Source organism: Psammomys obesus, unplaced genomic scaffold (genome assembly GCF_907164565.1).
Source record: "Psammomys obesus unplaced genomic scaffold, mPsaObe1.curated_primary_1811, whole genome shotgun sequence".
Lineage (NCBI taxonomy): Eukaryota > Metazoa > Chordata > Mammalia > Rodentia > Muridae > Psammomys > Psammomys obesus.
This window is the reverse complement of record NW_026596240.1, coordinates 14,085,900-14,111,625: the sequence shown is the minus strand read 5'-3', so window position 1 is coordinate 14,111,625 and position 25,726 is coordinate 14,085,900. Positions and strand designations below refer to the sequence as shown.

General features: G+C 40.3%; 1 protein-coding gene across 3 annotated transcripts in view; it reads left to right on the top strand.

Annotated features, from left to right (window-relative positions):
- The window catches only part of Exoc6b (exocyst complex component 6B), a 442,378-nt gene that overhangs the window by 17,601 nt on the left and 399,051 nt on the right, over positions 1-25,726 (top strand). The window contains exon 2 of one of the 3 annotated variants that reach the window (XM_055596435.1): positions 1,258-1,338. The exons of the other annotated variants lie outside the window; for them this stretch is intronic. Within the exon in view, the coding sequence (XP_055452410.1) occupies positions 1,298-1,338 (41 nt within the window). The 5' untranslated portion in view covers positions 1,258-1,297. The remainder of the gene's footprint in view (positions 1-1,257; positions 1,339-25,726) is intronic. 3 annotated transcript variants of the gene reach the window in all.

Sequence of the window (25,726 nt, the reverse complement as noted above, 5' to 3'; positions counted from 1 at the left end):
ACACACACACACACACACACACACACACACACACACACACACACACACTTCTTCTCTGTCTTCTCTTCAGAAAATTGTCCTTGCTGAGGAAACTGTATGCCAATGCTGCCTGGTTAATATTGGCGAGGATAGGCCGAGAAAATGATGGCGATGTCTGAGTTGCCTATTGGTCCCAGGCTTGGGATCCAGTATGGTGTTTTCCAGAAGTTCTCTTTACAATTCTGCTTCATTTTTAGAGTGCCCTTCGAGGAGGGGTTCCCTCAGGAGCTTAATGCTCTCCGGACTTCTCCTCCTGAGGAGGATTCATATGTTTATTGTTTACCTGTTTGTTTTTCAGTTTTCCTGAGGTCTGTATTTGAACTTGGTAGTCCAGGCTGGCCTGGGACGCAGGATCCTTTTCCCTCAGCCTTTCAAGTGCTGGGATTATAAGCATGTGCCATTAGTGTCTAGCTTTGAGAAGTGCTCTAGCTTGAGATGTATTTGTACAGCATTGACTTTGACCCGTTGGGAAGTGTGCTTTAGTGTACCTTTTACCCTCTTGGTACATTGTCTCCTTGCTCATGGGTGATCCCCTGAGGGTGAGTGAAATTGGTGAGGCTGAAGACTGAGTCAGTGGAGCCGAGAGGGGATGCCCAGGAGAGCTCTTCCTCCAAACTGTGCCTACCTGTTGATGCAGAGTGCCAGGGAGAGGGCATGTGTGCTAGCAGTATACGGAGACCTACTGGGTAGGAATGGGGTGTTTCCCTTTCACATTCAAAACTGCTGGTGAAATAGAAACCTAGCAGCCCCTAACCTTTGAGTTCTCTTCCTTTGATTCATCTCTCAACTCAGTATTTTGTGTAAATCTGATTTTAGTGTTTCTCCATTGTGTCAGAATCATCCTCAATGATATAAAATTTTGTGCCTTAGACCTTTGCCTTTCTGCTAGAGTTGAGAAGCACTGATGTTGCCCTATGGGGCTAATGGGTTTTTACAAAGTACATGGATTTTATACTCAATGTTGTAGTGTTTGCTGGCCCCTGCTCTTGCTTCAAGTTTCATCTTCTTTTTTCCTTTCGCCTTTATCGAATAATCCTGGTATTTCAAGTTCTTAATGAGATGGCAGCTCTTCTTAATGTTTTACTAGTTTATTTCTCATCACAAATTCTGTTAGTCAGGTTTGGTGGTGCAGGCCTATGATCCTAACATTCCATGCTGGTTATATTTCTGTTATTGCAATTTATTCATCTGTGTGTGCCTTCATGTTTCTCTACCCAGGCTATGAATTCCTTGTTCTAACAGCTACTACATACAGTGAATGAGTCATAGCCACCCAATGTCTGTCTGCTCACTGATCAGGTAAGCCCTTTTTGGCGCAAGAGCTGACGTTGTGACTGGGAGAGGCGCTTGGCAGGGCAAAATTAGTACTGATTCTGATAACCAAGTGACTTTGGACAAATTATTTAATCCTATGACATCAATTTCTTTGGTTGTAGGTTAGAATAATATAACCATTTTATGAGTGTAGCATGCAGCACATGAGTATATTTTATATGACTTATTTGTCATATTTTGTTGTGGCTCACCAGGACTTAGAGTATATACCACAGATGTTTGATAGAGAGGGTAAAGTTCAGCAGAAGTGGGTAAAAGTGAAACGAGTCAAAAGTGGAGAATGAGAGTGACAAGCAAACCGCCTAAAGTGCTGCCTTACCGCCATGTCATTTGTGATGCCGCAATAGCTGGGTGTATAACTTAATCTTAAGAATAAATCTGAAGTGAGGTTTAGTTTTGACAACCAGAGTCAATCCATGTCTCTTGGCTTTGGTGTTGGTTAGGTCACTTGACCATGGTTCTTCAGCTAAGACATTGTAGAACTTGGATTTGGATTAAGATTTTGCTCTCTGCTGTTATTAAGTGATGAAATTTGACTTGTAATTTACCACAAGAGAACTGCTAGGTTATACCGACTAAGAATGTTCAAGTGCTGACAGATACATACAGTGAGAAGGTTCTCTTGAAGAACACTGGATTATGTCTTTTTCCAGAGAAAGACTGCAATCTTCATGGCCATGCAGAATCTGGTTACAAGCACTTACTCTGTGCAGGGCCTTTGGCATTAACTCTAATGATGCAGTTTGGACTGAAATGCTCAGGCATGCATTTTGGGAAATCATTTGGAATCTAAATTTCAGTGAAGTCAAGATTATAGGACAAAAAACACAGGGTTGGTTGCTGGGTAATACCTCATATTAGTTTTTTTCTGTATTCACTATCTTTGATGTTTACTGTGGTGAAACTGGATTTGATGGATTTGATTAAAAAAATGACTTCATCAGAGATTGTGTATCCACTAAGTATTAAATAGAGGGATCCTTTGGGCACTGGTTCCTTCCCATTTGTGTTTGTTCTCATTGGCATTATTATGCTAATTGGCAATTATGTAGTTCTTGATTTTAAATTTATTTTTAATAGCCTTATTTGCAGTTGAGAACACTTGACTCACATTGTTTTCATTTTTAGCATATACATATGATCAGTTTTAAACCTGTTGTGGTGGCACATGCCTGTAATCCCAGTATTTGAAAGCTGAGAATTGAAAGTTTAACTCTAGCCTGGGCTATGTTGAAAGTTTCAGGTCAATCTGTTTTATATGTGGTGAGAATGTTCCTCACAAAACCACCACTTGACTGAACAAATAAAAACTGCCTAGACAGGTTGTACTGATATCACAGTTTATATTTTTAGTCATTTTATCCTGAATGGTAATGTTATAGTTTTAATTTCTATGCTCTTGTTTTCTATGAGCAGTTTTGTTTATTATTTATTTTTAATTTTTATTGATTCTTCGTGAGTTTCATTTCACATCATTCATCTTCCTCTCATTCTTCTCCCCATTCTTTCCTATCTACTCTCTGTCCCTGCAACCAACCCCCCATAGAAAATAAAAAACCAAAGATAAAATAAATTAAAAAAAGAAACAAATCCTAGAAAACCTCTTGTTGTGGAAACTGCAGTTTGTCACAGTGTGTCCTATGGTATATTCTTTTGTCTATATATCCCCACTTGCAAATGTTCATTGCAATAACTGGAGGCCCCTTGCCTCTACTATACCATCAACATGGGTTCCTCACTGGGGACTCCCCTGGGCCTACCTGTTGCTGCCATGTGTCATGGAGATCCCATTGTTTTGGATCAGCAGGACCAGCTTTTCTCCATGTTCCAGCAGTTCATAGATGAAGTAGATTTTGGGGTGGGCCCATTCAAAGTTCCAGATCCGTGCCTGGGTGGTAACTGAGTTGGTCATCCCGCTGGCTCTCCCGTATCCACACCATCAGGATGAGCTCTCCAGCACTGCCCTAGCTAGCTCAGCCAATACGGTCGCCTACAGGGGACAGGGCCAGCTCTCCTGCTTTCATACCCTCTGGGGCTGGATCACTGGCGCTCAAGCCTGCATTTTGGTGATCTGGCCCCAGAGCTAGCTCCATTATGCTGCCCAGTTGAGGCCTAGGGCCCAGTCTCAAGTGCTGCAGCTGCCAAGAGCCTGGGTCAGCTCTCCTGCTCTCATATCCTCGGGTCTGGCTCACCTGTGTTTTCATCATCAGGGCCAGCTTCATTGTGTTGCCCAGGCCAGGTGCAGGGCTTGCTGTCGCAAGGATCAGTTTTTAAGTGGACTACTTCTGCCTTTCATCCAACATTACTTAAGAAGGAACTGGCCAGATGTGGTGATACATGACTGTAAATTCAGCACTCTGCAAGGCAGGGCCAAGACAGTCACTGCTAGTTTACGGTGGTCTGCTGTATGTGTAAACTCCAAGGTGCAGAACAAGCCAAACCACATGGCAAGACCTGAGGTATCAAGCTTAGGAATCTAGAGGAAGCAGAACACAGAGCTCTGGGAGGTTGCTTTATTTTAGTTTTCCCAGAAACTAATTGAAAGATCTTTTAATAAGTGAGTCATTGCCTAATTTAGAAATCCTTATTTTATATTATTTTAAGTTAATTTGCTCTCACAGGTTCTAATCCAAGTTGTATCATTATAGAGTATGTATTGTTGTGTGTATGTGAGTTATAGGATGGCCACTTTGCTTTAAGTATTCTTTTGTAGCTCTTCGGTGTTTTTATCATGTAGTTCATAGATTCTTTTTTTTTTTTTTTTTTTTTCTTATTTAATTTTTCAGCCAGGGTTTCTTTATATACCCTTAGCTGTCTTGGAACTTACTCTGTAGACCAGGCTGGCTTAGAACTCAGAGATCTACTTGCCTCTGCCTCTTGAGTGCTGGAATAAAAGGTGTGTACCATCAGCACCTGCAGATTATTTTTATTAATGATGGTTACTGGTGCTTAATTTTCCCATGATGTGTCAAGACTCTGGTGTATAGGCAATGTACCTGTAGCCTTGCATTGATTGCTGCACTTGAAGCAAGCACTTCTCAGTCTTTACACATGGGTGGTGGGAGGGAAAGCCAGTCCCTAGCCAGCCTGTCAGGAAATTCTGGGTGGATCCCTGGTGGAGCGCATGGTGAACTTGCTGCTTGAGATCTTGGGTGGCCTGCTGGCATGGTTCCTGGGCCACTGGTGTGCCTACTGCCTGTTTTCGTAGACACAGACATGGGTTAAGGTCCAGGCATGGTGCTGGTTTGTGGGAGTTGAGCCTGGTGCTGATGTCTTCTCCATGGGCCTGAAGCAGTTGATCATGTTTCTTGATATCTGGTTGATCCACAGCAGGCAGTCTCATTCTGGGGTCCACGAGGCAGGTCTGCTGCCTATCTGCTGGAGTGGGCCTGATACCTGAGTCTGTGGGGACAACCTGGTATGTTGATCCAGGTGTAGCAGGGCTGGTACATGCTTCTGGGAAAGCTCTCTTGGCGCCAGAGGCTGCTGGGGTGGACCTAGACATTTGATCCTGTGTTCTGGCCTGGTGCTAGAACATGTCTAGAGCCTGGCTCTATGGTGCTGCCTTGGGCTTTGGATCACAGAGCCTGGCCTTGTGTAGGGAAAGGCACTGGTCTGGGTGCTGAGGTCTCTAGTGAAGGAAGGTTCTCATTTTGCTGTCTTCTTCCTACAAGAAGAGAATCTGTCTAGCCGAACTGTATGTATCTTGGGGAAGGGATTCATGGATAGTGTGAAATTGTTCTTTTTACTTTTCAATGTGTCTTTTTTTTTTTTTTATTTCTTAAACTCTTTTTTAAAATAGATTTTTATTAATTATTTATTTTTATTTTTATTAATTACAGCTTATTCACTTTGTATTTCCCCTGTAGTTCCCTCCCACCCCCCCAGTCTCACCCTCCCCGCCCATGCCCCTCCCCCAGTCCACTCAAAAGGGAGGTCCTCCTCCCCTTCCCTCTGATCCTAGTCTACCGGGTCTCATCAGGACTGGCTGCACTGTCTTCCTCTGTGGCCTGGAAAGGCTGCTCTTCCCTCAGGGGGAGGTGATCAGAGAGCAGGCCAATCAGTTCATGTTAGAGACAGTCCTTGTCCCCATTACTGTGAACCCACTTGGACACTGAACTGCCATGGGCTACCTCTGTGCATGGGTTCCAGGCCATCTCCATGAGTGGGCCTTGGCTGGAGTATCAGTCTCAGAAAAGACCCCTGTGCCCAGACTTTATGGATCTGTTGCTCTCCTTGTGGAGCTCTTGTCCTCTCCAGGTCTTACTATCTCCCATTTCTTTCATAAGATTCCCTGTACTCTGCCCAAAGTTTGGCTATGAGTCTCAGCATCTGCCTTGGTACCCTGCAGGGTAGAGCCTTTCAGAGGCACCCTGTGATAGGCTCCAGTCCTGTTCTGTTTTCTCCCTCCTCTGATGTCCATCCTCTTTGCCTTTCTGAATGGGTATTGAACATCTTAGCCAGAGTCCTCCTTCTTGATTAGCTTCCTTAGGTGTATAGATTTTAGTATGTTTATCTTATATGTCTAATATCCACTTATGAGTGAGTATATACCCTGTGTGTCTTTCTGCTTCTGGGATACCTCACTCAGGATGATTTACCTGCCATTTACCTGCAAATTTCACGATTTCCTTGTTTTTTATTGCTGAGTAGTATTCCATTGTTATATACCATAATTTCTGTATCCATTCCTCAACTGAGGGGCATCTGGGCTGTTTCCAGCTTCTGGCTATTACAAATAAAGCTGCTACAAACATGGTTGAGCAGATGTCCTTGTTGTATACTTGAGCATCTTTTGGATGTATACCTAGGAGTGGTATAGCTGGATCTTGAGGAAGCGCTATTCCTAATTGTCTGAGAAAGCACCAGATTGATTTTCAAAGTGGTTGTACAAGTTTACATTCCCACCAGCAGTGGAGGAGGGTTCTCCTTTCTCCATATCCTCTCCAGCATGTGTTGTCACTTGAGTTTTTGATCTTAGCCATTCTGATGGGTGTAAGGTGAAATCTCAGGGTCATTTTGATTTGCCTTTCCATGATGACGTTGAACATTTCTTTAAGTGTTTCTCTGCCATTTGGCATTCCTCTATTGAAAATGTTTAGCCCTGTACCTCTTTTTTTAATTGGATTACTTGATTTGTTGCTGTTTAACTTCTTGAGTTCTTTATATATACTGGATATTAGCCCTTTGTCAGATACAGGGTTGGTGAAGATCCTTTCCCAATCTGTAGGCAGTCGTTTTCTTCTGATGACAGTGTCCTTTACTTTACAGAAGTTTTTCAGTTTCATGAGGTTCCACTTATTGATTGTTGCTCTTAGAGCCTGTATTGTTGGTGTTCTGTTCAGGAAGTTGTCTCCTGTACCAATGAGTTCCAGGTTCTTCCCCACTTTTTCTTCTGACAGGTTTAGTGTGTCGGTTTTATGTTGAGGTCTTTGATCCACTTGGACTTTAGTTTTGTGCAGGGTGATAAGTATGGATCTTTGCATTTTTCTACATGTAGACATTCAGTTTGACCAGCACCATTTGTTGAAGATGCTATCTTTCTTCCATTGTATGGTTTTGGCATCTATGTAAAAAATCAGGCGTCCATAAGTGTGTGGGTTTATTTCTGGCTCTTCTGTTTGGTTCCATTGTTCCACCATTCTGTTTCTGTGCCAGTACCATTCAGTTTTTATTACTGTTGCTCTATAGTACAGCTTGAGATCAGGGATGGAGATACTTCCTGAAGATCTTTTACCGTAGAGGGTTGTTTTAGCGATTCTGCGTTTCTTGTTATTCCATATGAAGTTGAGAATTTTTCTTTTAAGGTCTGTAAGAATTGTGTTGGTAATTTGATGGGAATTGCATTGAATCTTTAGATTGCTTTTGGTAAAATGGCCATTTTTACTATGTTAATCCTGCCAAGCCATGAGCATGGGAGATCTTTCCATCTTCTGATATCTTCTTATAATTCTTTCTTCAGAGACTTGAAATTTTTTTCACACAAGTGTTTGACTTGCTTGGTTAGGGTCACACCAAGGTACTTATATGTCCTTTGTGGCTATTGTGAAGGGTGTTGTTTCCCTAATTTCTTTCTCAGCTCATTTGTCTTTCCTATACAGGAGGGCTTCTGATTTTTTTTTTTTTTGAGTTAATTTTGTATCCAGCCACTTTGCTGAAGGTGTTTATCAGCTGTAGGAGTTCCCTGGTAGAATTTTTGATGTATATTGTCTTTACTATGTTTAGATATGTGCCTTGTATCCCTAATCTCTCCAATACTTTAAATGTGAATGGATGTTGGATTTTGTCACATGCTTTTTCGGCATCTAAAGAGATGATCATGTGGTTTTTTTTTTTTTTTTCTTTCAGTTTCTTAATATGGTGGATCACATTGATGGATTTCTGTATATTGAACCACCCCTGCATACCTGGGATGAAGCCTATTTGGTCATAGTAGATGATATCTTTGATGTGTTCTTATATTCGGTTTGCAAGTTGAGTATTTTTGAGTATTTTGTTGAGTATTTTTGCATAGTGTCCCTCTGCCTTTTAGTTAGTTTGGCTAAAGGTTTGTCTATCTTGTTGATTTTCTCAAAGAACTAGCTCTTGGTTTCTTTGAATTGTTTTATTTGTTTCTAAATTATTGATTTCAGCCCTGAGTTTGATTATTTCCAAGTGTCTACTTCTCTTTGGTGTGTCTGCTTCTTTTTTCTTTAGGGCTTTTAGGTGAGCCATTAAGTTGCTTGAATGAGATGTTTCGAATTTCTTCTTGAAGGCACTGAGTGCTATGAACTTTCCTCTTAGCACTGCTTTCATCATGTCCCATAAGTTTGGGTATGTTGTGCCTTCATTTTCATTGAATTCTAGGAAGACCTTAATTTCTTTCTTTATTTTTTCCCTGACCCAGCTGTCATTGAGTAGCGAGTTGTTCAGTTTCCATGTGTGTGTAGGCTTTTTGCTATTTCTCTTGTTGTTGAGGTCCAGCTTTAGTCCATGGTGATCAGATAGGATACAAGGGATTATTTAAATCTTCTTGTATCTGTTGAGGCTTGCTTTGTTACCAACTATATGGTCTATTTTGGAGAAGGTTCCATGAGGTGCTGAGAAGAAGGTAAATTACTTTGTGTTTGGGTGTAAGGTTCTGTAAATGTCTGTTAGGTCCATTTGATTCATGACCTCTTTTAGAGACATTGTTTCTTTGTTTAATTTCTGTTTTGTTGACCTGTCCTTTGTTGAGAGTGGGGTGTTGAAGTCTCCCAATATTAATGTGTGTGGATCTATGTGTGGTTTAAGTTTTATCATTGTTTCTTTTACAAATGTGGGTGCCCTTGTATTTGGGGCATAGATGTTCAGGGTTGTGATGTCTTCCTGGTGGAATTTTCCCTTGATGATTATAAAGTGTCCTTCCCCATCTCTTTTGATTAATTTTGGTTAAAAGTCTATTTTATCAGATATTAGAATGGCTACTCCTGCTTCCTTCATTGGTCCATTTGCTTGGAAAGCCATCTTCCATTCCTTTACCCTCAGGTAATGCCTGTCTTTGTGACTTAGGTATGTTTCTTGTATGCAACAGATTGTTGGGCCTTGTTTACGTATCCATTCTGTTAGTCTGTGTCTTTTTATTGGAGAATGAGTCCATTGATGTTGAGAGAGATTAATGACTAATGGCTCTTAGATCTGTTGATATTGATGTTGTCTGTGGTAGTGTGTTTGTGTGCTTGACTTCTTTTTGTTTTGCTGTAATGAGGTTATTTATTTACTGTGTTTTCTTGAAAGTAGTTAGTTTTCTTGGGTTGTATTTTTCTTTCTAGTATCTTCTGTAATGCTCGTTTTGTGTGTAGGTATTGTTGAAGTTTGTTTTTGTCATTGAATATCTTGTTTTCTCCGTCTATGAGGACTGAGAGTTTTGCTGAGTATAGTTGCCTGGGCTGACATCTTTGTTCTCTTAGGGTCTGCATGATATCTGTCCAGGCCCTTCTGGCTTTCATAGTATCTGTTGAGAAGTCAGGTGTGATTCTGATGGGTTTGCCATTATATGTTACTTGGCCTTTTTCCCTTGCAGCTTTTATTATTTTTTCTTTGTTCTGTATACTTACTGTTTTGATTATTATGTGGCGGGAGGATTTTCTCTTCTGGTCTAATTTATTAGGTGTTCTGTAGGATTCTTGTGTGTTTATAGGCCTCTCCTTTAAGTTGGGGAGATTTTCTTCTGTTATTTTGTTGAAAATATTTTCTGGGCCTTGGAGATGGGAATCTTCTTTTTCCTATATTCCTATTATTCTTAGGTTTTGTCTACTCATGTTGTCTTGGTTTTCTTGGATGGTTTGTGTCGGGAATTTTTTAGAGTTAACATTTTCTTTGACGGATACATTGATTTCTTCCAGTGTATCTTCCACCCCTGAGATTCTTTCTTCCATCTCCTGTGGTCTGTTGGTTATGCTTACCTCCGTCGTTCTGTTTTCTTTCCTAAGTTCTTCCTCTCCATGATTTCCTCTGTGTTTTCTTTAATTGTTCCAATTCTATCTTCATACCTTGAACCGTATTGTTGATTTCCTTCATCTGTCTGACTGTATTTTCCTGTTTTTCCTTCAATTCCTTCACCTGTTTCTTTGGACATTCCTGTTTCTTTTTTTTCTTTCAGGGATTTAATAATTTCCTCTTTGAAGGCCACAAACTCTTTGGTTGCATCTTCCTGTATTTCTTTATGGATGGCCATAATCTGTTTGATTTCATCTTCCTCTAATTTTTTATGCATTTTATTTGTTTCCTCCATTAACCTCTTCATAAGCATAGATGTAAGGTCATCTTGAATTTCACTTATGTTAGGGCTACTTGCCCCTAGATAACTGGGTTTAGGGATGCCATACTACTTTGCTTTTTGTTGGTTGTGCTTTTTCGTTGGCCTCTACCCATCTGTCCGTCTCAGTTGTTGTCTGTTAATTTCTGGTGTCTGCTGGAGTCCTGGGGTGGGAGAATCCCCTTGGCAGGGTTTTGAAGGAGCTCTCCTCAGCTTTTTGAGTATGGTCAACTGAATGGTGGTGCTTCTCTGGAGCTGGGTGTCCTGAGGGTTGGAACTGATTTTTTTTCTGTGGTGTTTGAAGGTCTGCAGGTCCGTCTGGGATGGCGAATAGAGCAAGCAGGCACAGGTGTGTGGTTCTGCCTTGCTGGGCGATTGGGTGCCCGGGCGCCTGGGTGCTTGTAGCAACCTGGGGACTTTTCCCAAGAACTTTTTTTTTTTTTTTTTTTTAGGGGGGAGGTGGGTGTCGGCTGAGTGCTCAGAGGTCAGACCTGCTCTTCCCCTCACTGTGGGCTTCCACTTGAAAGAGAAACTCAATCTCTGGTGTCCTGGGGCCCTCAGTTCTGTCTGGAATGGTGATTCGGGCGTGCAGGTAGGACTCTGTGCTGGCAGCTAAGCACCCCACTTTGGGCTGGCGCCTGGGTGTCCGCCATACTGGGTCTTTTCCAGGGATTGTCTGGGTGACTTAAGGTCGGTCCCGATCACTTCCTGCACCGTGGGGTTTTTATCCACTGGAAATCCCAGTCTCTGGTGTTGTGGGGCCCGCAGTTCAGTCTGGGACAGTGATCAGAGCATGCCGGTGGCCTGTGGCTCTGGGCTGGCGCCTGAGTGCCTGGTGGAACCTGGGAACTGTTCTGTGGTTTAGCTGGGTGATCTGAAGCTGATTGAATCCCACACCGTGGGGTTTCCTCTCACCTGGGAAACACAATCGCTGGTGTTTCTGGGCCCAGAGTTCTGTCTGCTGGTCACTGTGCAGATCATGCTGTGCTGCTGGTCAGAAAGAGTGTCCTCCTGGCTCCGCCATCTTGGAACACCTCCCCCCGCACCCCTTCCTTAAGCTCTTAAGTGCTGTAAGCTCTTGTCTGGATTCCATAGCCTTTATGGGTATTTTGAATTAATGTTTGTTCAAGCTCATATTATTCCTGTTTTAATTTATAATACAGCATATAATATAATAATATAGTAAATATATAGCGTAGTAATGTTCAAAGGCTCCATAAGATTGTCAGTAAATTGTAATCATGTAAACTGTTCCTGTTGGGGTGGTTGAGATGACTCATTAAGTAAGGGTGCTTGACACCAATCCTGTCCACCTGAGTTCCATCTCTGAGATCCAGAGGATTTAAGGAAAGCACCACAGCACAACCATAACTCCTTCTCTACACATAAGTAAGGGTGAAAATGGGTGGTTCTTTGTCAAACATGTTAGAGAACTGCTGGTTTAGATGGTAGATGTTGGAGAGACCTGACAACAACGACTATGAACTTGGACCAGATGCTTTCTAATAAGAAATGAAATGCTCTAAACATGATTGGGCAGTCAACAACATTGAAATGTAGACTGCATTTAGACCATAGTTGTATCAGTATACATTTCTCTTTTTTAATTTTAATTTTTTTCTTCACAATTCATTCATTATATATCCCGATCGAAGCCCCTCCCTCAACTTCCCCCAGTCCAACCTACCCTCACTCTTCCCTCCATCCCCTTGCCCTAGTGCACTGAAACGGGGAGTTCTCCACTATTGCCACCTGCCCATAGCTTGTTAAGCTTCATGAGGATTGTCTGGATCTTCTTCCTTGGTGGCCTAGCAAGGCTGCATCATCCGGAGTGAGTGATCAAAGAGTAGTCAACTGAGTTCATGATAGAGGCAGCCCCTGTTCCCCTCACTCAGAGATCCACATGGAGACTGAGCTGCCAGTCAGCCACATCTGAGCAGGGAGCCTAGGTCCTCTCCATCCAGGGTCCTCCGCTAGTGCATCAGTCTTGGCAGGACCCCCGGGCTCAGATCTTTTAGTTTTGTTGTTCCCCTTTTGGGGCTCCTGTCCCCCTTTCTTTCTCCTGTGCTCTACCCAAAGATTGGCCATGATTTCAGCATCTGCTTCCATCCCCTGTTGGGTGAATCCTTTCAGAGGACCCTTTAGAGTAGGCTCCCATCCTGTTCCTTCTCTTCCACCGCTCCTGGTGTCTATCCTGTTTGCATTCTGAATGAGATTTAAGCATCCTCCCTAGGGTCCTCCTTGTTGTTTAGCCTCTTTAGGTCTGTAGATGGCTATCCTATATTATGCAGCTAATATCCTCTTATAAGTGTGTATATACCACACCTGTCTTTCTGTTTCTTGGTTATCTCACTCAGGATGATCTCTTCTAGTTCCATCCATTTCCCCGCAAATTTCATAATTTCCTTGTTTTTAATAGCTGAGTAGTATTTCATTGTGTAGCTGTACCACAATTTCTGTATCCATTGAGGGACATCTAGGTTGTTTTCAGATTCTGGCTATTACAAATAAAGCTGCTATTAACATGGTTAAGCAAATGCCCTTATTGAATCGTGGGGCATCTTTTGGGTATATGCCTAGGAGTGGTATAAATGGATCTTGAGGTAGTGTTATTCCCAATTTTCTGAGAAAGCAACAGATTGATTTCCAAAGTTGTTCAAGTTTGCACTCCCACCAGTAATGGAGGAGGGTTCTCCTTTCTCCACATCCTCTCCATCATGTGTTGTCCCTTAAGTTTTTGATCTTATCCAAGAAATTAGACACCAATAAATCAAATAATCCAATTAAAAAGTGAGGAACAGAGATAAGCAGAGAATTCTCAACAGAGGAATATAGACTGGCAGAGAAACACTTCAAAGAAATGCTCAACATCCTTAGTCATCAGGGAAATGCAAATCAAAACAACTCTAAGATTCCATTTTACACCTATCAGAATGGCCAAGCTTTCACTTTCAAACTTCAAGAGTCCTTTGAAAAAGCAGTATGGAGTCAGAGAGAGAGCTCATTAGGTAAAATGACAGGAGTTCAGTACCTTAAACTCCTATTCCCCCAACCCAACCCCAACAGGGGATCAAAGCAGATGCTGAGACTCAAGGCTAATCTTTTGACAGAGCACAGAGAGTGTTATGGGGGAAGAAAGGGTTAGGTTAGGGGAATAGGAGTATAAGGTACTGAACTCGTAATTTTACCTAATGAGCTATCTCTCTGGCTCCACACTGCTTTTTAAAGGACCTGAAGTTTAAAAGTGAAAGCTTACAAATAATTTAGAAAAATAAAAATGCAGGTTCATGAATATATTTAAAAAGAATAGTAAAACAAATACAGTAAATGCTATAAATTGAATTCTGCATAAAGACTATATAGGTATGTTTTCAAATTTCAAAATTACTTACATAAAATGTACTGCAGATTAAATTCAGATTTACTTTAAAACTTAAAAATTATTAAACATATATCTTAGAAATGATTTTATTGCACAAATTAGTTTCAGTGCTTGAAAATTATTTTGAGCAGCTCCAAAGCATCCTCTGTGCTCTGCTGCCCCCTAGTGCCCTTTTTGCTCATGAGCAGCTCATTCTGCAAATGGGGATTTAGAGCATTGGAATCATCAGGCAAACAGGTGTCAAGTAAAAACCGTATCAAGTAAAATACTTTAAATAGTTTTATTAAATTTATTTATTTATTTATTCATTTTACATGCAGATAATGTTTTAGTGGTGATAGTGTGATATAATACCATGAAGCCATACCTCATGACATTTTTCTCCCTCTGTTTCTCCCTTTTGGTGCTGGGATTGTCCCTCAATGTGCTGTGTACTGGCTGTCCTTCTGAGCTAAAGCTTGAGCCTGCCTGCCCCACCTGTTACAAGATCCTCAAATATCACATATCAAATATCCAAGAGTGTATATCAAATATACTTGCTTTTTCTTGACAACTGTTACTTAATAGTATTATCATAGTGTTTTACTTTGTAGCCAAGCATACTGGGTTTGACCCCTAGTCTCTCATTACTGATTATCAGTTCCTAAAAGCTTTGAATGCCATTTGTTCTCAAAATCTGCTTCTGTTTATTTGGCAAGAAAATTTGACCTGAGTTGGCATGAACTTTTGGCTAACTTTGTATTGACTGCTTGTATGATTATTCCTAACTTAGTTCCAGAAATATTAATGTGAAATGCTGCTGTTTTTTTTTTTAAAACTGTTGTTTAATTAATTCTTCCTTTCATTCTTGGATTCTCCAAGAAATTGATTCTCCAAGAATCAGCTCACATGTATAACTCATTAATATTAATTAGTACTTTGATCATTTCTTTGATAAGGCTAGGACTATATATGATATCATTTTTGTTTTTCTTTTTTCCTTGCTTGAGCAACATCATGAATTGTAATTTACATGTTTATTTGGTAAAGTACACAGGTTTTTACTGTCAAGTTGGTTGTTCTTTCCTTCTGTGTCTGTCCTCCTCTAGAGATTACTTCCTTTGTTTGAGGAACTCCCTTCAGCTTCAGTGGTGTGTGTGTGTGTGTGTGTAGGTCAGATTTTCTTGCCAACTGAAGCCAAGCAGGTTTTGACAACAATTGGTTTTCAAAACCTTAGGGATTTGGGAGTTGATAAATAGAGACATGAGTAAAATCAGGTATGCTTAGATTAAAAATAGAAGGCTAACTTTGATTGAGAAAAGTCTGTATTTCGCCTTAGTTTTCTTAAAATTATGGAAACTTAGACATCATATTGGTTCATTATTCTATCTGTCTGTCTCTCTATCTACTTTTGAGACAGGGTTTCACAGTGTTGTTCTAGTTGGCATGGAGCTTGCTATGCAGACCAGGCTGGCTTTGAACTCTAGCAATCTGCTTGCCCTACCTTCTGAATGCTTGGATTAAAGGTTTGCCACTGCTCCTAGCCCATTTTTACCACTTAAAATTGTGTGCACGTTGATAGTGTTAGTTCTTGCAACCATCTTCAGAACCTTTTCATCTTCTCAAACATGAGAAGATCTATACTCAAAACAGTAAGGCACCCATCCTCCTCGCGGCAGCCAGCCTCTGGCAGGTGCTATTTTACTTTCCGTCTCCATGAATTTGAAAACTGTGGATGACTCTTTTAAGTGGGATCATCTGGTATTTGCCTTTTTATAATTAGCTGATTTCACTAATCTTATACCTTTAAGGTTTATATGGGTTGTAGCATCTCCCCCCAAATTCTTCCCTTTTAAAGATTGAGTAGTATTCCATTTTTGCTTGTTTACCTATCAACTTGTAGTGAGTTTTGTTTGCCCATTTATCTTTCCATGCACATATGGATAGCTTTTTTCTTTTTAGCTCTTGTGTATAATGCAGCCATGAAGATGGATGTATTATCTCTGTGAGTCCTTGCTTTCAGTTCTTTTGGCTGTAGACCCAGAATTAGAATCTGTGGATAATATGATAATTGTTTAAATTTTTTTGTTGCTATAATACTGTTTTCCTTATCAGTTATATTTCATGTCATTTGCTTTATTTAATGTTTTTTTAATTTTTTATCTATCTATCTATCTATCTATCTATCTATCTATCTATCTATCTATCTATTTATTTATTTGAAGCAGGGTTTCTATATGTAGCTTTGGGTGTCCTGGACTTGCTTTGTAGATCAGGCTGGCCTCAAACTGTCTGCCTGCCTGTGCCTTACTAAGTGCTGGGATATACAGTTGTGTGCCACCTTTCTAGCCCTGAATAAATCTTTAAGGGATTTATTAATTTCCTCTTTAAGGATCTCTAACATCCTCATACAAGATCTTTTTCTTGTGCTTCAGCTATGTTGGAATATTCAGGGCCTGCTGCTTTAGGATAGCTGGTCTCTAGTGGAGACATACTGTCCTGACTGTTATTGATTGTGTTCTTACACGACCAATTTGGCACCTGAGTTTGGGGTGATTTTATGTTTAGGGTGCTGATTTCTGGGTTTGTCTTCCTTTTGTGGCTCTTTTGTTCCTTGGTTTCTGTTTACTGTCAGGATTTTCAGAGAGTGTGATGGCTGTGTGTTACCTATTTTCCTGGCCTACTGGGCTGCTGTGTTTATCAGGGAATGTTTTCTGGGATGCAGCAGTGAGTGGGGGGAGGGAGTTCAGGAGGAGATGGTCTGTGTGATCCGTAGGAGGCATGGAGAGGGGAGAAGGGAGGCTGCAGCTGGTGTTCTTCTGCTGGGCTAGGGACAAGCCTGAGGAGTTCAGTCTGTTGGGGGAACAGAGAGTGAAGAAGTTCTGCGGACAGGTTACTGGTCTTCTGGGAGGTGTGGCCTATTGTTGATTCATATTTCTTGTTTTATGTGTTTGGCATCCCTTTCTCCTGTTTATGCTTGAAGCCTCTCTTGATATCTAGCCATTTAATGGAATTCTTCATTTAAATATTTTCCCAAACCTGTAATTTTTAGTTCTGTATTTTCATCCCAATTTCTACAGAACATAAAGTCCAAGGTTCTGTGGAAATTCTCTGTTGTTTCCATTCTTTTTGCTTATTTTCTGTTTGTGTTTCCATGCAATCATAACCATTTAATAAAAACCTTTTTGTGGCTGGGCTGTGATGGTGCACACCTTTAATCCCAGTCCTTGGGAGGCAGAGGCAGGAGCATCTCTTGAGTTCAAGGCCAGCTTGGTCTACAGAGTGAGTTCCCGGACAGCGATGGCTCTACAGAGAGACCCTGTCTCAAAAACAAACAGACAAACAAAGAAAGAAACAAACAAAACAAAAACACAAAAAACCTTTTTCTGATACATTCAATACTATGCCCCTGTATATTTTGATTGTTTTTTTATTTTTATTTTTATTTTTTTATTTTTGTACTTAACATGATCTTTTCTCTTTCCAAGTCTCAAATTTTGGATTGAATGTGGAGATCCTGGATGGCATTTTCTTTCTTAAGAGATGGGTGCCATCTCTTAAGATGTCTGTGTATGTTTTTCTGTCCCTGTTTCTCTTTGTGGTGAATAGCATGGCAGTGATCTCTTCAATCTAGCCAGTGACTGAGCTAAGTGTAGGGTTTGACTTTGGCTACCTGTTCCCCATCTGATTTTTATTGCTTTTTTGTATGGCCATTCAGACGTCAAACCTAATACCATGGAGTGACACTAAAATTCTTTCATCAAGTTTTGAATTCTGTGGTTTGTTTTCAGTTTATTTCCTCCTCTGTTGGTTACTTTCCAGAACTAATGGTAAGGCCCTGTTGCTGAAGCAAAACATTCTTTATCTCCATTGAACATGGAGAAATTGAGCTGTTCTATACTTAGAGCCATCACCCCCACTGACTACAGGAAGATACTCTGCACACTACCAGAAGAGAAAAGACCAACCCAGCTACAAACTCTGCTATCTGCGATGATGATCTGCCTGCAAGATGTGCTAGTGTAACAGTGGTACAAAAGTTGTGGGACTAAACAATCACTATTGATTGGAATCAAGGTTTACTCCATGAGATGGAAACCATGTCAGATATTGCATGGGTGGCCTGAGACCAGATAGTCCAAGGACCTAGAGGAAAACCAAATACTATTGCTGAAGAAATGTAAGAATAAAATGACTTCTAACAACATCTTGCCACACTTAGATCAGTACCTTACTCAGTTATCATCACGTAAGCTTCCTTCTGCAGTAGATGTGAATACAGAGGCCCACAGGTGGACATTTTACAGGGCGTGAGAAACCTTAGAACAGTCAGTCCTAAAATAGGATGTCTCCATGAGATCTCACTTCTCCCAGGCCTCAGGAAACCGCAGAAGAGTAGGTGGAATGAATGAGTGGAAGAGCCAGTAGGGATGAGGACACCCTTTCTAGACAAAACAGGACTGAAGCACATATGAACTCAGAGACTGTGGCAGTATGCAGAGGGTCTACACAGGTCTAAGCCAAATGGGGACTCAGTACTGAGAGGAGAAGTAGACAGAAGCCCATCCCTAACCCAGAAACTATCTCATATTGATAATTGTTTGCAAAGGAGAAGTTAGTTTTCTCCAAAGGACTCTCATTTACTTAAGGGCAGACTGATTGCCCAACAGTAGATGGCTAGCATAAAACAAACTCAGTGGTATTTTCAGAGATTTTTATTTTTTATTTTATTTTATTTTTGTCTCAGTGCTTTGTCTGGGCATTTTTTTAAAGCCTTACAAATCTTGTGCTTGTACGTTATGGTTTCTGGTTTTGATTTTGTGTGTTGTCTGTGTGTATGAATGTGTGTCTCAGCATTTAAATGTGTTTCTCTTACTTTTTTGGCTCTTTCCCCCCCTCTTTTGTTCTATTATTATTATTTTTTTATGCCTGTTTATGTCTTAATGAGAGAAAGAGAGAGAGGGAGAGAAGGTGTGGATTTTGATGAGTGGGAGGTGGGGAGGAATAGGAAGAAGGAGTTGGGGGAGAAACCATCATCAAAATATGTTGTATTAAAAAATATATATTTTTAATTTAAAAAAATCTGCTTAGGACAAAACCAAAGCAAACAAAGAATCCCTAAAATTACTCGTAGGCCTTTAATTTTTTTTTTTTTAAGTTTTTTGCTTAATAATTTTAAGTTGTGGGGAAACTGTTTATTTTCTTCTAGTTTTTCCTCTTCAGGATTCTATCTCTTATGTCTGTAATTTATGTTACTTAGCACCCATAAAACTGTCAAAAGCTGATTTTTTTCTTTTTCTTTTTCTTTTTTAACCTCTTAGTCATGGCCTTTTGCTTGATCCCTTTCCTGGGAACTTGAGCCTCCTCTGCACAGAGTTGGCAAGTGCCTTGAGGCCAAAAAGAAGTGACTGAAGAGTATTGGCTCCCTGCTTCTCATCTTCCTTTCCTGTCCAGTATTTTGTTCCTTTAATGTTTGGTTCCCTGAACATCTCTCAGTTAACTAAAAAAGGACATCACAAACAGATACAGAAGTTCTTTAGGGGATCAGTCTAGATTGGAGCTCGGGAAAGGAAAGATTCAAGAAAGAGGTTTCCTGCAAATGAGAGATATCAATAAAAAAGAAGAGCCAGGCAATGTGTCCCACACCTTTTTTCTCTCCCCTCTCCCTCTCTCCCTCCTCCTCCCCTCCTCCTTCCCCTCTCCTTTTCCCTCTCCCTCTCTCCCTTTCCTTCCTCTCCCCCTTCCCATTCTGATGGGTGTAAGGTGAAATCTCAGGGTCATTTTGATTTGCCTTTCCATGATGACTAAGGATGGTGAGCATTTCTTTAAGTGTTTTTCTGCCATTTGGTATTCCTCTATTGAGAATTCTGTTTAGCTCTGTACCCCATTTTTAATTTTTTTATTTTTTGATGTTAATTACAGTTTATTCACTATGTATCCCAGCTGTAGCCCCCTTCCTCATTCCCTCCCAATCCTATTCTCCCTCCCTCATCTCCTCCCATGCCCCTCTCCAAGACCTCTGATAGGGGAAGTTCTCTTCCCTTTCCATAAGACCCTAGCTTATCAGGTCTCATCAGGACTGGCTTCATTGTCTTCCTCTATGACCTGGTAAGGCTATTCCCCCATCAGGGGGAGGTAAACAAAGAGCCAGCCACTGAGTTCATGTCAGAGACAGTCCCTGTTCCCATTACTAGGGAACCCACTTTTGGATACTGGGATGCCATGGCTACATCTGTGCAGGGGTTCTAGGTTATCTTCATGCATGGTCTTGGTTGGAGTATCAGTCTCAGAAAAGACCCCTGGGCCCAAATTTCTTATATACCCCATTTTTAAATTGGATTATTTGATTTGTTGCTGTTTAACTTCTTGAGTTCTTTGTATATTGTGGATATTAGCCCTCTGTCAGATATAGGGTTGTTGAATATCCTTTCCCAATCTGTAGGCTGTCATTTTGTTCTGAGGACAGTATCCTTTGCTTTGCAGAAACTTTTAAGTTTTATGAGGTCCCATTTATTGATTGTTGATCTTAGAGCCTGTGCTGTTAGTGTTCTGTTCAGGAAGTTGTCTCCTGTACCAATGAGTCCCAGGCTCTTCCCACTTTTTCTTCTAACAGATTTAGTGTGTCTAGTTTTATGTTGAGGTCTTTGATCCTGTTGGACTTTAGTTTTGTTCAGGGTGATAAATTACCAACACAACTCTTTACAGACCTTAAAAGAAAAATTGTCAACTTCATATGGAATAATAAGAAACCCAGAATCACTAAAACAATCCTCTACAAGAAAAGGTCTTCTGGAGGTATCTCCATCCCTGATTTCAAGCTGTACTATAGAGCAACAATAATAAAAACTACATGGTACTGGCATAGAAACAGAATGGTGGATCAATGGAATCAAATAGAAGACCCAAAAATAAACCCACACACTTATGAACACCTGATTTTTGACAAAGAAGCCAAAACCATACAGTTAAAACAAGATAGCATCTTCAACAAATGGTGCTGGTTTGACTGGATGTCTACATGTAGAAAAATGCAAATAGATCCATCCTTATCATCCTGTACTGCTTGTTTTATTTCATATTTGGTGTAACACCTAAGTGGCCACATAGATTTTATAATTTTCATACATGTTTGTGATTACTATTTATTGTAGTGTCTGGTGTATTCATTAATTACAATATAGGCTCCCTCAAAGGGAAACATTTTAAACTTCTTTTTGTTCTTCGTAAATACATATCAAATGAAATATATGATTGGAAATTGCCTTGACCATGCAGCATTTCCAATATTGATAAAATTTTGAGAAAATTTCTATTTGATTTTCTGAGGCCAACTGATTGTTTTAGTTAGTTATTTAGTAGTGATATTTCTCTTCCCTTTTAAAAGTTTATTTTTTTCCATTTTGGTGCAACTTAAACATTAAAAAAAACGGTTATTCCTCATTAGTTGAATAGTCACATTAATCCATTCATTGAAGAACTAGAATAAGATAGTGCTATTTCATAGCCTTTAGATTGTCGTAAATGTGAAATTTTGGGGAAGTAATCAATTTCTGTCTTTGTTGCTTTGGTGATGATTGGGACCATGTCAGATCATCAGTATTTTTAGGTTAGGGTTAATCTGTGTAGTGTTTAGCTTCCCTAAAGAATTCATATGACCTCTTCTAGGGTGATGATGTACATACACCCTGGTACCAAGGTAGGTTTCTGAGAGATTGCAGTCATAGGTCTCTTGAGCCTTTATATCCTGTTAGTTCTCATATTGAACTAATCACACAGTTTTGGTGACCTTAGCTTTTTCAGAGAGATGTCACTTAACCATGTTATCATGAAAAATTTTAACAATATTGAAGTAGTGTTTCCTAAATTTTTATTTTTCAGAGATAATTTTATTGTTTGAGTTTTGTTAGCATTCATTCTGTTTAATTTTGTTTAGGTCATTTTAAGACCTTTCTTGACCTAAATTCATATAATTTTTTTCCCACGTTTGATTATTTTTTGCAGTCATAGGAATAAAATCAGTTTTGTTTAATTTGTATGGTTGTCCATATGTTTGATTTCTTGGTTCGGGTATTAAGAAAAAATATTGAACAGAGTTGATACTAAGGTGCCTCTGTGTAGGGTTGATAACAAAACTGTACTAAAACCATTAACCTTACCTGATCTTAGAACAAAAGGCTGTCTAGGAAGGCTTTCTGTACACTAGGACAGGTGGTTGGAAATGTTGTCCAATTATAGGTTCTAGATGCTGACATTTGAAAAGAATTCTTGGTGGAGTGTCTGTGTTCTCAAAATTATGAATTGTCTTAAAATTGCTTTTTCAGGGAAGGATCATATGAGAGGGAGGGTAAACAAAATATTTTGTTTATAATTTGCAGTAAAGATGATTTATTATAGTTTAATATTAAACAGCTCTGTAAGCACAGAATTTATCTCACTTGGTTCTAACTGGTGTTTCTCTCTGACACATGGTGTGCATCAACTGTCCTTCCAGCTTGAAAGAGCAGAGAGTTCACTGACGCAATCCTTTGTTCTAGGGGAATTGTTTCCATTGTGCCTTCAAAAGGGAGGGACATGAAAAGCCTTGGCTCCTGGCAAGTTCTTTCCAACTTAGACACAGTTGGGGGCTGAACACTGGCCTGAGGAAGTGCGGTCTATTTCCTCAACTTTGTTAAAGGTTGAACATTAACATTTTCACATTTCTCCTTAAAAACTGCATACTAGAAACTTTTCATTTAAGTGTTCCTATTTTCCAGGGTTCTTCCTTAGATCCCAGAAGTTGCTTTGATTACTTTCCTTCTCCATAGCAACTCTGCTTGAGAAGGTTGAATGACAAATCACTATCCTGAAAGGTCTTAAAAGACTAGAATAATTGACTGTGATTGTAATAGCTAGTAAATCACAGGTTCATAGTCACAGTGAATGCAGGTAGTAATATATAAACGTATACTCACATCACGTGAGTATAGGTGCCATCTATAACATGGTATGACTGTGGACAAGCATGTCATTCGGTTGTTTTTAGTAGAAGCCAAGTAACCAGGAGAGAGATGTTACAGACCTAGTTTGACTGCTTTTGCTTTAGAATTTGCTAGTATTAAGCCAGGCAGAGGCAGGCAGATCGCCGAGTTTGAGACCAAGCTAGTCTACAGAGCAAGTCCCAGGACAGCCAGAGCTACATAGACAAATCCTCTCTCAACCCCACCACCAAAAAAAAAAAAAAAAAAAAAGGAATTTACTAATATTTACGGGATGCATTTTGTTCCTGACATTGTTGTTAGTGCTTCAACTGTATTCCCTTTTTGTGTGCACACAGCTGCTTGAAGTGTCAGCCATTTTAAATCTGCATTTCCCTGAGCTGGGATTTGAAGTATAGAAAAACTCAATAACTTGCTCATGGTCACCAGCTAATAAGTAGCAGAAATAAGACTTGAATCTAAGAAGTCTGGTTTTGTAGCCTGTGCTATTGACCATTGAGCCTCATGGCCCATCTTGTTATGCTTTAAGAATAGACCCTACTGGAACTTGCCCTGAGAATGGAACTTGTGTTGAAATGTACTTATGTGTAGGATATTTGAATAATTTTTAAGGTGGTTTACCATGGACCGGGGAAGGGAGGGATTAGGATCTAGTTTTTGTAGGATTTTGAGGGCAAAACTAAGACATGAGGAAAATTTTAAGGAAGAAAAATTTAGTTTTAAGAACTTTGCAATTGCTATTGATATGGGATTGATTGCTGTGTAGTGAATGGACTTCATACTAGATGTAGCGGCATATGCTGGACTAGTTGTTGATGGAGAGATCTTGAAAAACTTGTCATGCAGTGAAACTAGATTGTATCGCCTCTGAGATTCCTTCTTTTCCTATAAGTTGCTGTTCTAAACAGAAGCTATTGAAATAATTGTTCTTTGGGTTGTCCTCAAGGGGGGGGGAGAGGCTGATTTGTTATCTACTGGAAATGTGTGTGCTGGTTTAACTTTGGTCTAAACTATGAAAGTTTAATTTTTTTAAAATTTAACGCATGTTCATTTAGAGACAGACTCACAATGTAGCCCTGGTTAGCCCCCTCCCCCTCCTCTCCTCTCTCCTTTCCTTCCTCTTTCCTTTCCTTTTTCCTTTGCTTTTCTTTCCTTTTTCCTTTCCTTTTTTCCTTCCCCCTTTTCCCTTCCCCTTTTTCCTTTTCTCTTTTCCTTTCCCCTTTTTCCCTTCCCCTTCCCCTTTCCCTTCCCTTCCCTTTCCCTTTTCCCCTTTTTCCCTTTTTTTCACCTTTTTCCCCCTTTCCCTTCCTTCTTTCTTGGCTGTTCTGGAACTCACTTAGTATACCAGGCTGGCCTTGGAACTCACAGAGATCTGCCTGCTGGTATCAAAGGCATGTGACACCACCCCCCAGCTCATTTTGTTATTCTTGATAAAACTGTAGTAGTAATAAAGAAAACTTTCTGTATAGTTACTTCATGTACAAACTGATGATAATAACTACTCCAGTAAGGTTATTTTCTTAGTGTTCTATTTCTGTGAAGAGGTATCTTGACCTCTGCAACTCCAATGAAAGAAAACATTTAATTGGGGGCTTGCTTATAGTTTCAGAGAGTTAGTTTATTATCATGGCAGGGAACATGGTGGCACACCAGCTGATATGGTGCTGGAGAAGTAGCTGAGAAGTCTACATCCAGATCCACAGGAAGAGAGAGACTGGGCTTGGCATGGGCTTTTGAAACTTCAAAGATCAATTGAACTACTTCCCCCAACAAGGCCACACTTCTCAATTCTTTTCAAGTAGTGCTGCTCATACCTTGATGACTAAGCATTCAAATGTATGCACCTGTGGGGCTATTCTTATTCAAACCAACACAGTTATATTTGAGGGATAGCTGATTTACTACATGTAAGATGTTCAGTTGACATCTTGACACAGATTTAAAAGATACTTTCTTTTATTATGAGGTAGAAATGTTTGAGTTAGGTGTATCTTTTTCACTTTGAATGTCATTGGAATAGTAAGATTGCCTAGATTAAACTAATGTTACTTTTTCTGTGCTTTTTCTGTGGCTAGCAATGTACTCCCTTCCCCCCCCCCCCCCCGCCATGTTCTTTGAGCTGCCACACATTCATTTTGAATTTAGACAAACACACACTAGAACCTTTTCAATACCATACCACATTCAGGTGTAAACTGATCTAGCCCTTCCTCATGACAGCAGGTAAGAGTTCCTTGTGTACTCTTATGGTGACAGAAGGGCTTAGTCTGGCCTGTTCAATCCAGGCCAGACTAAAGTTGTAAAAATTGGTAGGTAACAGAACACTGAAGATTGTTTCTATTGTTATGTGGGGCTGGTTGGGTACTGACGCTTATCATTATCATCCAAATACAAATCTTTAATAAACACCACCCTGTTGCTCTTTTTGTGGAGCTTCTGTCCCCTCCAGGTCTTTCATATTCCCCTTCTTTCATAAGAGCAACAGAACCAAAAAAATCTGGGCACAGGGGTCTTTTTTGAGACTGACACTCCAACCAAGGACAATGCATGAGGATAACCTAGAACTACCGCACAGATGTAGCCCATGGCAGCTCAGTATACAAGTGGGTTCCATAGTAATGGGAACAGGCGCTGTCTCTGACATGAACTCAGTGCCTGGCTCTTTGATCACCTCCCCCTGAAGGGGGGAGGGGCAGCCTTACCAGGCCACGGAGGAAGACAATGCTGACAGTCCTGATGAGACCTGATAGCCTAAGGGTCAGGTGGAAGGGGAGGAGGTCCTCCCCTATCAGTGGATTGGGGGAAAGGCAAAGGAGGAGAAAAGGGAGGGAGGGTGTGATTGGGAGGGGACAATGGAGGGGGCTACAGCTGGGATATGAAGTGGATAAAATGTAATTAATAAAAAAGTGCAAAAAGAAAAAAAAACAACAAGCAAAAATCAAAACACCACCCTGCCTTTCCCTTAAAAAACAAAACCAAACTTTGCCAATGAATTTTTTTTTCTCTCTTTTGAGAGTTAACTTGGTAATTTGGAGCATATAACCATGCTGTTGGAAGCTGTTTCCATTGTTGCAGCCTGATTGTCCATGGTTTAATCATCAGTAGTTTTGAAGGAAGGCAGGAGAATTAAAAAGAAAGAAAGAAAGAAAGAGAGAGAGAGAGAGAGAGAGAGAGAAAGAAAGAAAGAAAGAAAGAAAGAAAGAAAGAAAGAAAGAAAGAAAGAAAGAAAGAAAGAAAGAA